The sequence below is a fragment of the Saccopteryx leptura genome, chromosome X (assembly GCF_036850995.1).
Source record: "Saccopteryx leptura isolate mSacLep1 chromosome X, mSacLep1_pri_phased_curated, whole genome shotgun sequence".
Taxonomy (NCBI): domain Eukaryota; kingdom Metazoa; phylum Chordata; class Mammalia; order Chiroptera; family Emballonuridae; genus Saccopteryx; species Saccopteryx leptura.
In genome coordinates, this window is record NC_089516.1 from 66,715,297 (window position 1) to 66,728,997 (window position 13,701).

Below are 13,701 nucleotides of genomic sequence, written 5' to 3' on the forward strand. Positions count from 1 at the left end.
TGTGCTAGTGGGTAAAAGTGCAGCTGGTTAGAGAGCAGAGAGGAACTAGACAAGCAGAGGCATCATGATGTCCTATGATCTTGTGAAGGGGTGGAGATGGGACATGAGGGCGTGGAGAGTAGCCAGGCTGGGAGAAGAAAGCATGAAGAGAAGAAACACTGCTGGCCCCTGAGCATTCAGGACTAGACAGTGGGACAGCACTCACCTGGATCCACTGGAACCCTGGGCATAATGCTCCTGCCCTCTAAGAAGGACCTCAAGACTGCCCTGGAGGTCTTTGCTGTTTTCCAGTGGGCCCTCAGTATCTTCCTTTTCAGTGAGTCTTTAGTGTTTAGTAGCATGACCAACTGTTCGGGTTTGCTTGAGACTGAGAGGTTTCAAGGTTTAGCAGGCCTTTTGATGCTAAAATCTGGGTGGTCCACAGCACATTGAAATGGTTGGTCACCCTGGCCAGTAGCCTGACATACCTGGGCACGGTACTCGTGGGCTCTGTGAGTGCACATGTGGGTATGTATGTGTGTGTGTATGGGTTTATGCCTGTACGCACATAGCAGAGAGAGCTTTGCTTCAGATGTGCATGTTGAAACTTCCTTGGTCTACATTGGGGCACAGAGGGCATATCTTGGGAAAATGGGAAGTAGTTCCACTGATGCTAGCCAAGGAAAAGGGCTTAGTTGCAGCCTGAAGAACTTGAGCAGACCATTGGTGGGAGACAATTATTGCAGTGACAAAGGGAGGCTGTGAAAACCTCTGGTGTGGGAGAATTCATCCATCTATCCACCCACTTTTCCCACCATCTCCACCACAAACACTTTGTGAAAGTGAGTTATATGCTGGTTGCTTTGTTCTAAGTGTTGAAGCAAACCACTGCTGTAGGAGAGGGGCCTGGGAAATCCTCATTTGTCAGGTGGTTTAGGCGAGTACTGGCTTGATGCAGGGTGGGTCTACAAGCCAGGAGCTTGTTGTTGACTAGGAAGAATGGGCTAGGGGACAGGGTGTAGGGCTTACAGGCCTGCCTGAGGCAGGCACCAGGACCCTCCAATGTTTAAAAGAGCAGTATTAATCTAAGAATGACAGGCAATCAGAGCTGGAAGAGATCAGGAGAAAGAAATTCATATGTGTACTTGCTGTGCTTCAGGTACGTTCATATCGATTATTTCATCTTTGTCTCATGCCAACTTTATGAAGTAGAAGCTATTGTTATGTATAATACTACATCCTAATGGTTCTGCACTTGTAGTAATAGCTAACACTCACACAATATTAGCTAACATGTATTTCACCTCTTTCTAAGAAGCCTCCGTTTTAAGCACCTTATGTGCCTGATAATCTTCATTGTATAGCTGAGGAAGCTGAGGTTTATGTAGTTAGTGTAAGTGGTCTGGTGAAGACCACACAGCTTGATTTCATGCTAAGAAGTGGAGGATTTGGCTTGGGACTTGAGCCCACAAGAGCCTGATTCAAGCTATGGATTTCTCTCTTTACCTCCTGCCCCATCTCACTCACTGCTGATTAGGACGTCGGGCACGGACATGTCCTTGGAGCACTAGTTAGAACAGAGAAGAAGGAGGAAGCCAGGTCTTCTGCATCCTGAGAGGCAAAAAGGGCTAGCTCAGGATGGCGTCTTTCTGAGGAGAAGGGCCCCAGCTGGGCTTCTGCACTCTCCCTCAATTTGGCACAGGCCTTGGGGACATTACCTTCAGTAAAAGCTGAGTCCCCATCTGGGTGGAGTGGTGGCTATTTTTGTTCATCCTTCCAGTTACTGGTTCTCAAAAATATAAGGTGAATCTACCAGAACTGGTCTTTTCAGAGATGGACTGCTCTACCACCTGGTTTTTCAAATGGGCTGTGGCTTTGGCGTTTGGTGCTACTATTCTTCAGGAAGAGCAGCCTCCGTGTCTAGATTGGGGCTTTTTCCCTTTGCTCAACAAGCCTGCTTTCTCCTTTCTCCTTGGCTCCAGGCTTCTCAGAAACCAGAGGCAGCATACTTATGGCACCTGCAACCCATTCCTGCCTGTAGAGTCTGCACTGAACCAGAAGCTTAGGGCATTGGGTTTTGTTCTATTGTCTTTCTTGAGTTCTTGCCCTGTGCTCACACTTGGCTCATTACCACCCTCTCCCCTCCCCTTACTGCCCCTGTGTTCTCACAGGAAAGCAGTGTCCTCAAAGCCTATAAGCTGACACTGTGTGGTGGAAAGCATCATCATTTATTGAAGGCCACCCTTGGCCAGGCTCCAAAGAGGGAAGGAGTGGAGCCTCTAGGCCGGTATGTGTCCTTCCAAAATCCAGTCCCAAATCTTGCTTCTCAGAGGTAACCACTGTTAACTATTTGTGTGCATGTGTGTGTTTTTAGCCAGAAATTATGGATACACACAGACAGACAGACAGACACACACACACACATACACACACACACACACACACACTCATAGCCAAGAGGCAGTAAAATATGGATGTAAAAAACAATCTCTGGAGCCAGAGTGCCTGTTTTCAAATCCCAGCTCTATTACTCACTGTCTGTGCCTGTTTAGCAAGTTCCATTTCCTTTCTGCATCCTGTTTTCTTCATTTGTAAAATGTGGTGTGGTAACAAATTAACCTTGAAATCTCAGTAGCTTAACCCAGCAAATATTTATTTCTTGTTCATATAATCATCCAACACAGTTTGGTGGGAGTCTCTGTTCTCTGTGAATGCTAATGTTCAGGTTTATGTAGGCCCCACCAAACTGTGATGTTGTAAAATGTAGCTTTAGAGATTCCCATCCCACAGCAGGGGAAGAGAAAAGAATGGAGAGCTCACGTGCACAGGCAACCAGAAGTGATTGGTAAACAATGAGTTGTAGCCTTATTTTGCATGTCCTTATCTATGAGTCAGGTTGAGTATCTTTTCATGTATTTATTAGCAATTATTATTGCTTTTCCTGTTAGCTGCCCTTTTGTGACCTTTGCCCATTTCTCTGTTGAATTTGAGTTCCCTCTTGAAGGACAAATAAGAAATAGGTGAAGAAAGAAGAGTGTTCAGGGCAGAGTGTGGGCAGCATATGATATGACAGGATGCAGGGAGAGCATAAAGCATTCAAGGAGCTGCCAGTGGTAAGTGGATGAGGGTTGAGAGGCACAGAACTGATGCTCCATACATATTAAATGAATGAATGAATAAATGAATGAACAAATTGGAGAGAGAAGAAAGAGGAGACTGGAGAAACAGGCAGAGGAAAGATTGTACAGGGCGTTGTAGACCATGAAAAAGAGTTTGGACTGGAACCATGATAAGGTTTGGCACAAGGAAATGACAGAAAATTTGTGTTTTTAGGGATTATTGTAACTTTGTGTAGCAAACTGATGACAAGAAGAGTCTGTTGAAATAACTCAGGTGAAAGGTAGTGGTGATTTTGGCCAGACCAGTAGTAATCAGGGTAGAGAGAAGAAAAAAGAAGGGGAGATTTATCTGACCAGTATTGGCACAGTGGACAAACCATTAACCTGGGACACAGAGGACCCATGTGTGAAACCCCAAGGTCACTGGCTTAGTACGAGCTCACCCAGCTTGAGCTCAGGCTCACCAGCTTGAGCACGGGGTTGTCACCTTGAACATAGGATCATCAAGTTGAAGCCCAAAGTTGCTGTATTGAGCCCAAGATCACTGGCTTGAGCAAGGGGTCGCTGGCTTATCTGGAGCCCCCCAATCAAGGCATGTATGAGACGCAATCAATGAACAACTAAAATGACACAACCACGAGTTGATGCGTTTCATCTTCCTACCTTCTTGTCTGTTTCTCTCTTGCAAAAAATAAAATAATAAAATTGTTTAAAAAAAAGAAGAGGAGAGACCCAAGCAATTGGAGTAGAATTAATAAGACTTGATGCACTGAAGATGTGGAAGAAAGGCAGGAGGCAAGACTGAGTATCCCAGTGTGAGCTAGCAGAGGAGCCAGAGGAGCAGAGGAGGGTGAAGAAGGAGAGTGGCTGAAAGGGAAATGAGTTGGGGAGTCTCCATTTGAGTTTGGCTTTGCATGTACACAGAGGCAGTGTGGAACAGATGAACTCTCAGCCTGGGCCCCTACAGATGCGAGTTCCAGTGCTCTCCCCACCCTCACTAGCTCACATGGGGCTGATGGGTAACACAGTGTCTTCGGGCCCTCCGAGCACTTCACCTTAGAAATTTCTGAGTGGAATTGCGTCCATTTGGACCCTAAAGGCCTTAAGTCAGGGGTCCCCAAACTTTTTACACAGGGGGCCAGTTCACTGTCCCTCAGACCATTGGAGGGCTGGACTATATAAAAATAAAAAACTATGAACAAATCCCTATGCACACTGCACATATCTTATTTTAAAGTAAAAAAACAAAACGGGAACAAATACGATATTTAAAATAAAGAATAAGTAAATTTAAATCAACAAACTGACCAGTATTTCAAAGGCAACTATGCTCCTCTCACTGACCACCAATGAAAGAGGTGCCCCTTCCGGAAGTGCGGCGGGGGCCGGATCAATGGCCTCAGGGGGCCGCATGCAACCCCCGGGCCGTAGTTTGGGGACCCCTGCCTTAAGTGAAGACCCTTACCATAAGTCTGTATTGTAATTTACTTTGGCAGCGAGGAAACTGAAGTTCAGTGACTTGTCAGTGATCATACTAAGGTAAGTGGCAGATCCCTATTCATGTCACCACAGGGCACTGTGCGTGAGGCCACACAGCTTCACAAGATGTCTCCAGTACTCTCTGTGGTCAAACAAACCCTAAGGGAAATAAGGTGGGCTTGTCTGTACTAGATTCATGCCTCCCTTTATTTCTCAAAAAAGTCAAATAGTAGCCCTGGTCGGTTGGCTCAACTGTAGAGTGTTAGCCCAGTGTGTGGAAGTCCTGGGTTTGATTCCTGGCCAGGGCACATAGGAGAAGCGCCCATCTGCTTCTCCACCCTTTTCCTTCTCCTTTCTCTCCATCTGTCTCTTCCCCTCCCACAGCCAAGGCTCCATTGGAGCAAAGCTGGCCCAGGTGCTGAGGACGGCTCCATGGCTTCTGCCTCAGGCGCTAGAATGGCTCCTGTCACAACAGAGCAATGCCCCAGATGGGCAGACCATCACCCCCTGGTGGGCGTGCCAGGTTGGGCACATGCGGGAGTCTCTCTCTCTGCCCCCCACCACTTCTCACTTTGGAAAAATACAAAAAAAAAAGTCAAGTAGTTTTATAAGGAGTGTATAAAAAGCCTAAACTGCTGCCCTTTTGTCCATTTGCCTTAGAAATGTTCCCCAGAGGCAGCAATTTTTAACTTTGTTAGCTCTTTTTTTTCTCTGGAATTTACCTCTATATGTCTTACTATTTAAAATTTCAAAATATCACTACTTTCTGATTTAACATACTAGCTCTGTGGTATGAAGACAATAAGTTGGCTCTGTGCACTAGTGCTGGGATTTCCTCTGACCCCACCCTCCCCAGGTTGTTAGAGCACAGGTTTCAGTTCAATGCCTAACTGGGACTAGGAAACATTATCTGGAATTGAGCTATTTAATACAGTAAGATGATTTTTCCTTCTTTGCAACTCTTTTTCTTACAGAACTCATAATTGCTTTAATACTTCTTTAGTTATCTGTTAGATATGTATTAGTTATCACTATCTCTCTATAGTTTCCAGGCATGTTGATCTCTCATATGTGCAAACACATTAGGAATCTCTAAGTCCACCTCCCTCCCCTGCAACTTTGAATTTCCTTGAAGATATCACTGCTGGAGTCCAGCACCCTCCTGTTACAATCTGCTCTCATGCACAGCTGCCGTCTCCAGGGCTTCTGAGGCACCATGGATGCACAATTTAGAAAGGTGTTCTCTCTTAAAGTTATTCAAGTGTTGTGTCAGCACTTCCCTGACCTGCCTGGGAGTGTTTCCTTAAAGCAGTGGTTCTCAAAGTGTGCGCCATGGTGCACTGGGGTGCCCTAGAAGATTTCCAGGTGCACCTTATGGTATTCCAGAGAAATATGTGCCTGTTGGGGACCAAAAAACCAACAGGATTTTTGGAGTTTAGATTTTTGGGGGACAGAGGTGTGGGGAATTGGCAGTAAGCTGACAGTCTGCTCAACCTCCCACCTCACTTGCCTGATTAGGTTGCAAAAGGCTGTTAAGCTGTGGTGCTGGATTGTTTACACTACCCTCCATGTTCCCCAGAAAGACTGGAGGCAAGTTTCTTCTATCCTTTGCTTGGTGTCAAGTTAAGATGATATATATGTGGGGGTTTTCTGTACTCAACACAAGTGAGTAAAAAGAGAGGAATTCTTCAATGTATTGATGAAGAAATTAGAGTTTGCCTTTCAAATATACGCCCAAACATTGAAGAAATCGCTAGGACACATCAGGCTCATGTTTCTCATATACACAAGAGTGAAAAAACTTAACACATTTGTGCCGGGACCTGCTGAATTTACTAAATCTTACTAAGAATGTATCTATATATATAAAAAGATAACTTTTTTGTTTTTTTTTTTCATTTTTAACCCTTCTTTTTTATGAATTCTAAGAAGCATAACTCAAAACACGTAACATAAAAATGTTTTTTAATGTCAGAGTAAATTTAATTTTGTCATATTTATTTCATTTAATTACCATAATTAAAGCACGCTTGGACTTTATATTTTTTCTTTAATATTTGAATTAATTATTATAACATATTTCTCAGAAATTTGTATATAGTGCGCCTACAATTATTTGTAGGACTTTAAATGCACCCCGACTTCAAAAAGTTTGAGAACTACTGCTTAAAGTTTGTGTCTTCGGTGCCTTTACCGTAGCCTGGTTGTTTTTACTTCCGTTCTTAGTTGGGCTCCTTTTTTCCTGAATCCCATGCTTTCCCCTTATGTTAGTTTACTCCCTAATTTTGGTAAAGCACATCGTCCAGGTGGAGTTTCCTGAGAAAGGGACATGGGAGACAAGCTATGTGAGATTGTATAATGGACCTTGTCTTTATTCTACTTCATACATGGTTAAGAATTGGGCTGCAAAAAAATTTTTTTTTTAATAAAAGATTTGGGCTGCATATAGAATATCTTAACTGCATCTAGTGCAAGTATCTGAGTCTAGGTTTTCTTTGGTTCAATTTTTCAGAGAGTAATCTTTCCATTGTTCAGTTGTGCATGCTTGTGTGTGTGTGTGTATGTGTGTGTGTGTGTGTGTGTGCATGTGTGCATGTATGTGTATCTGGGGGTCCTGGGGTTCTAACTGCTTCTCTGATGGACTTTCAATCAAGCACTTTGTCTTTCACCTGCTTTTTGTGACACCTGGTGGCTCAAAATTCCGAGTCTTTCCCGGATTCTCCAGTGCAAACAGGTTTGCTTGCTCTTGTAGGCATTGCCCTGGTGAACGATTCAGCTTTCCTTTTGTAAGTCAGTCACCCCTCCTTCATCCGCTCTCCAACGTGCAAACATTCTGCTGATATCTTCAATCCACCACTGGTATTTCTTTCATTCTCTTTCTCCCTGTGGAACTATATCTTTTAAAACATTCTTATGGTAATTTTCATGAGGCTCCAGTGAAGAGTCAAGATAAAAACTATGTTTAATCTCCCACGCTCAATTAGAAGTGTTTTCTGTCTTTTCTCACCTTTATTTTGACCCACTTTTTTTTCTCACACAGTCTTATTCACAGCTGTCTAAAAACCAAGCCCAGTAATAATTGTGAGTGTGGCTCCTTATGAATCATCTCCACTAAGTCTGTCCTAATAATCTTCTTTGTGCTTAACACAACCTAAAAGTTTATTCTATCCTAGTTTGCGTTCTTTTTTTTCTTTTGTTTTGTTTTATGTTTGCCATCATGTGTACTACCTGGCTGAAGGTGGGTCATCTCTTCTTTTGGAATCCCCTCCACTGATGCATCAAAGACATGTGGACAAGAAAGTGGTAGTTGGAGGAAAACTGTCTCTGGCTTTGTTTTACCAGGACTCCCACCTCTGGTGGCCAGATCAGTGTGACCCTCTATTGCACGTCAGCCATTGAATGTAGCTCAGAACAGTGCTGGGGCAGGTCCTGGGGAGTAGAGGGCTTACTACATGGAGCATGGCTAGAGAAGAAAACACCATGCTTTCTAGACCTGAAACAGGTTTCCAAGGCCAAAGAGAAGGTGGGGGGCTGGAGATGTGAGCACATGGGCCCTGTGCTAGGGTGAGGATGTGAAAGTGCTATGTGGGTATGGATGAGAGAGCATGTGACCTTGGGTTGGACAGAACCCCATAGGATGGGCAAGTGTGAAGGATTGCTAACAATTCACTAACTCTGGCCTGGGCTTTCTCTAGTAACCGGTGTGATCTTTGTCAACCTCTACCTGCTGGTGTTCACATCATACTGGCCTGTCACTGTGCTCACTCTCATCTGGCTGGCTTTTGACTGGAAGACCCCTGAGCGAGGTAAGGGCCCTTCTGGGGCTGTGCTGCCACCTGACACATGCTCTTTCCTCTTCTCTTCCTATGATCTTGAGATGCTCTGACCAATTCGTAGGTACCCCTTCAGCCTGTATCTCCCTGAGCTAGAGAAGCTGGGGGAAGGGGTCTTTTCAAGGTACTAGAGAGTTCCAGATCAGAAGTATAGTAGGTTAGGAGATGGGCAGCTAGTGAAGCAGAAAGCTACGCCTGCCTGACATTGCCCTGACCTACCATAGCCCATTTTGGTTGTCACTTAAGCGGCCAGGAAGTGGTCCTGGCTGGTTAGCTCAGTCAGTTAGAGTGTCTTCCTGTAAATACCAAGGTTGTGGGTTCAATCCCTGGTCAGGGCACATATGGGAAGTGACCAGTGAAGGCACAAACACAACTAAGTAGAACAACAAATGAATGCTTCTCTCTCTCTCTTAAATCGGTCAGTAATAATAATAAAAAGAGGACAGGAAGCAGCAGGGGGTGTGAGTACCATGCAGCAGGCCTAAAAGGGCCCTAAAGAAGACAATGAGGGTTGTCAAAGCTTGGCTACATTGGCTCTGTTTTCAGGTGGCCGCCGGTTTACCTGTGTAAGGCGTTGGTGCCTGTGGAAACAGTACTGTGATTATTTCCCACTCAAGGTGAGCAGCCCCATGCCCCCACTTGGGCTCCAGGCCCAGCCCTAATTCCAGTGCTAGCTGTTGGGTTGGTGTGGGGGTTAGGAGCATCATTCACATTGAGGACCATGTAAATGATGACCCCTGGAATTGTGCATACCCAACCTGCATGGCCAGATCTAGAAGCCCTTTCCCTTCCAGGTCTTTGGCCAGAACAAGAGTCCTCTTCTCTTATCTAGTCATACCCTTTCTTTTTTTTTTCTTTTTCTTTTCTTTTTTTTTTTTTTTGTATTTTTCCAAAGCTGGAAACGGGGAGAGATAGTCAGACAGACTCCCGCATGCGCCCGACTGGGATCCACCCGGCACACCCACCAGGGGGCGACGCTCTGCCCACCAGGTGCGATGTTCTGCCCCTCCGGGGCCTCGCTCTGCCGCGACCAGAGCCACTCTAGCGCCTGGGGCAGAGGCCAAGGAGCCATCCCCAGCGCCCGGGCCATCCTCCCAGAGCCTCGGCTGCGGGAGGGGAAGAGAGAGACAGAGAGGAAGGAGAGGGGGAGGGGTGGAGAAGCAGATGGGCGCTTCTCCTGTGTGCCCTGGCCGGGAAAAGAACCCGGGACCCCTTGCACGCCAGGCCGATGCTCTACCACTGAGCCAACCGGCCAGGGCCTATCATACCCTTTCTGATTCCTCTCTCCTGCACAGCTTTTGAAGACTCATGACATCTCTCCCAGTCACAACTACATCCTTGTCTGCCACCCTCATGGGGTCATGTCCCATTCATGGTTTGGAAACTTTGCCACAGAGGCCTCAGGCTTCTCCAAGATTTTCCCAGGCCTCACCCCTTATGTGCTCACAGTAGGAGCCTTTTTCTGGGTACCTTTCTTCAGAGACTATGTCATGTCTACAGGTGAGTTGGATCTTAGGACATAAAGCCAAAATAAAAATGGCTCCCTGAGGAAGGAGTGTTGGGGGAATGGGTGAGAGTGAGGCCAACCTAGTGATCCCCTCTGTCTTAAAAAGCTTCCCTAGGCTCACCTGCCTGAGATGAGGCTCTCTTTCTGTGAAGAGGCAGGGAGGAAAGCCAGGAGATTGGGGCAGTAACTAATGACCTTTGGATTTTTCTGCCTGCCAGGGATCTGCTCTGTGAGCCAATCTTCCATTGACTATCTCCTCACCCAGAAGGGCACAGGCAAATTGCTAATTGTGGTAGTTGGTGGCCTACCTGAGATAACATACAGCTTGCCAGGATCGACTACCTTGTACTTGAAGAGCCGGACTGGGTTTGTACGCAAGGCCCTCCAGCATGGGTAAGGAAGTTCTGGCCCAGACTAGCGAGGTGGGGGGGGGGAGGTCCAAAAGCCCAGAAGGGAAAGAAGAAGGAATTTTGTAGAAATTAACTCTAAACAGAGAGAGGGAAAGCTCCTTCCCTGTTGGAGTAGAGCCTGGGCCAGTTCTGGAGGCATTACTGCTTCTGAGGAAAGGTTTGAGTGCCAGTCCTGAGCCTGATGTCCCTCACAGTAACATCTCATCTGGGCCAGTCCTTTTATGAAAAGGAACTGGCTGCAACCCCATCTCAGAGAAAGCCAACATTGTCGTGTGAGTTAAAATGAAGAAAGCTAAGCAAAATGTTCCTTGAGTCTTATCTTCCCATGTTTCAGACCTGTTGGTGCACAGGAGGGCTGGGACTTGCTTCCTGTAGTTTGCTGCTACTTTGCCCACACAGGAAGTCTGGTGGAGAACATGGGGCCCTTACCCAGCTAAGTTAGGGGCTGAGGAGCCTTCAGGTAGACCCAGAGACCACTTCGGTCAGCACGTCTGGCTTTCAACAGGGTCCCTACTTCTCTGCTCATCAAAGGACATGCTTTCCTCTACAGGGTGGCTCTAATCCCTGCCTATGTCTTTGGAGAGACAGAACTCTACAATCAGTACATTTTCCCTCCTGGGGGCTTGGTCAATCGCTTCCAGAAGTTGTTCCGGAGTCTGACACACATTTACCCTTGTGCTTTTTATGGGCGTGGCTTCACTGAGAAATCCTGGGGCCTTCTGCCCTACGCTCGGCCTGTCACCACCATTGGTGAGTGGGCCCTTCTCTGGCAGCCTTGCCTAGGACATAGATCCAGTTCTGAGACTGAGCTTCAGCTTTATCTACATCCAAAGGTGGGGAGGCTGGCCAGGACGGGTGGTGTTGGGGCAGTAGGATGGTGGTAACATGGGCTTGAGGGCTGAGGTCCATTCGGAGGAGTGAGCTGTTCTGATGCTTCTCTTTTCTTTGTCTGTTTCCTCTGGCAGTTGGGGAGCCTCTGCCAGTGCCCAAGATTGAGAAGCCGAGCCAGGAGGTGGTGGACAAATACCATGCACTCTATATAGAAGCCCTGCACAAACTGTTTGACCAGCACAAGACCAAATTTGGCTTCTCACATACTCAGGAGCTGGTGATAGTTTGACAGCCTCTCAGCACAGGAAGACTATGGGGCTCCTGCTCTTAATTCGGCCAGTCCTCAATGTAAGAAGACACTGTCCACTTGGTTTTTTTCTAAACCCTAATTCCTCTTTCATTTCTCTCCTCCTTCCACTTCTTCTCTGCCAAGAGGCGGACTAAGGTCAGTTGAGGCCCCAGGTGCCGAAGAAAATACTGGGCCCTTTACATTAGAAAAAAGTGTCAAGTTGAGGTTTTGCGGCACCCTTCAGAATTTGGGGCCCAGGGTGCATGCCCAGTGTGCCTGCCATTAAACCCACCTCTGTCTCTGCCCTTTCCTTCAGACTACAAAGGAGACAGTCTCAAGAAACAGGGAAGGTCCCGGGGAGGTGCCCTTTAGGCTCCCTCTCACGTGCCATTCACCAGCACCGAGGAAACAATGTAACAATGTACAGAATAAAAAGACCATCTTCCAATACTGTTTGTGCTCTATCTAGTATGTTTGAGGACCTAGGATCCCCACTTATCTTTCTATAGCTCTCAAGTAGCTGCATCTCCTGGCATCGAGACTTTTGTAGGAGTGGGTGCCCTGGGATCCAGTGGGCTTCGAGGCTCCACCACGTTCAAGCCAAGCAATCAGTCACCTCTGAGTCTCAGTTTCCTCATCTGTAAAATAGGACTGATGATCCCTCATCTGCTTGCCTCAAAGGCTGTTAGGAAGATCAAATGATATTAAGTGTGACTGAACTTTGCAAATTGGGAGAGCTACATAAAATTATTCTTCTGTAACCATTTTGCCCATTTCCTGTCCCTTAGCAAAAACGCCTTAAATTCAGCATCTCGGTGTTTAAAAGAAAGTATCGTGTGGGATCTTGTCAGCAGTGCTTTGAAAATTTAAGTAATCAGACTGTCCCTCTGCCACCCTTGGTTTCTGCTTCATAATGTTATAATAGAATGGGTCAGGCCCAGGCCTAATTTCCTGTCTTTCCCCTAGCAACTAGCTTATCCTTCTTGGCTTTCTATCTCTGCCCTTTGTCAGTCAGTCATCTTGCTTAAGATGGAAGTGAGGCACCTGGCTTCTGGTGGGGAGTCTCTCAGACTCTTGGTCCAATGACTGTTGGCAATGGCAGGTTACACAATTTGGTCCATGGCCCCCTGTTCCATTCCTCTTGGGTAGATGCCATTTGGTTCTAATGATTCAGCTGCATCCACTTGTCAGTTTGGTCCAGAACATCATGTATATTCACCAGTGTGACCTATCTGCTGCCTCTGCTTTTGGTGATGATTTGTGCATAGTGGGGCAAAGAAATACTTCCGCTTTTCTGCTTTCTATCACTTTCTGTGCCACAGATGACATTTTCCCCGAGCCTCCATAGGGTGTTTTTAATCTTGATGCTTCCCATTAATGATTTCCTTTAAAAAAATCTATTTCCTGCCTAAGGCAGCCGGAGGATCAGCCTGGGCTCCAACATCCAGCTTGTGCAGACCTGGGCATTGATTTGTGATGGGTCACTGGGTGCACGTTGCTGCCTAATGTCGCAATGGGCAAAGGCTGCTGGGGCTGTGAAAAGTACCCAGAACTCTCTGGAGCTAAGTTGTTCATGAGCTGCTATCTGGTCTTAGTCCTGCGAGTCTCTTCCTTATTTCAGCCTCCAAAGTGTTTCTTGTGCCTGACCTGTGGTGGCGCAGTGGATAAAGCGTCGACCTGGAACGCTGAGGTCGCCGGTTCAAAACCCTGGGCTTGCCTGGTCAAGGCACATATGGGAGTTGATGCTTCCTGCTCCTCCCTCCCCCTTCTCTCTCTCTCTCTTTCTCTCTCTCTCTCTCTCTCATTCTCTCTCCTCTCTAAAAATTAATAAAAAAAAAAAGAAAAAAATATTTAAAAAAAAAAAACAAAAAACAAAAAAAAACAACAAAGTGTTTCTTGTGAGAAGAGTTTGGGGTCAAGTGGAAAGTGCACTGGCCTCAGAGTCAGACCAGGCTGACACCAGATACTCTTGAATGTGATGGAACATTGCACACTGGAGAGCTCCACAGAATTATTCTCTTCCATGCATTTCCTATCCCTGAGCAAACAATGCCCTAAATTTCACATCTCAATGTTTAACAGGAAGTTTATAGTGTCGGATCCTGTTTGCAGTTCTTTGAAAGTCTAAGTAAACTTTTTAGATGGGTGATCTTGGGTGAGCTAAACTTTGAACACTGGTCTCCTCATCTGTAAAAATGGATGACATTATGTGGAGCTAGGGGTTGTTTTGGGTCCAGGACAGACATTTCTGTTA

The 13,701-nt window shown here is 46.2% G+C and overlaps 1 protein-coding gene across 1 annotated transcript; it reads left to right on the top strand.

Annotated features, from left to right (window-relative positions):
* The first annotated feature begins 231 nt into the window (after positions 1-231).
* Positions 232-11,447, top strand: AWAT2 (acyl-CoA wax alcohol acyltransferase 2). Its single transcript, XM_066357385.1, has 7 exons — positions 232-316; positions 8,273-8,383; positions 8,957-9,027; positions 9,706-9,910; positions 10,136-10,310; positions 10,878-11,077; positions 11,293-11,447. The coding sequence occupies exons 1-7, from the start codon at positions 232-234 to the stop codon at positions 11,445-11,447; spliced, it is 1,002 nt and encodes a 333-aa protein (XP_066213482.1).
* The last annotated feature ends 2,254 nt before the right edge of the window (positions 11,448-13,701 follow it).

Bases quoted from the DNA above. Each gene is read 5' to 3' on its own strand.
- AWAT2 (XM_066357385.1), top strand. From the start codon at position 232: ATGCTCCTGCCCTCTAAGAAGGACCTCAAGACTGCCCTGGAGGTCTTT. The intron at 9,028-9,705 runs GTGAGCAGCCCC...TCTCCTGCACAG, and splicing joins GTGATTATTTCCCACTCAAG to CTTTTGAAGACTCATGACAT. The intron at 11,078-11,292 runs GTGAGTGGGCCC...TTCCTCTGGCAG, and splicing joins TCGGCCTGTCACCACCATTG to TTGGGGAGCCTCTGCCAGTG.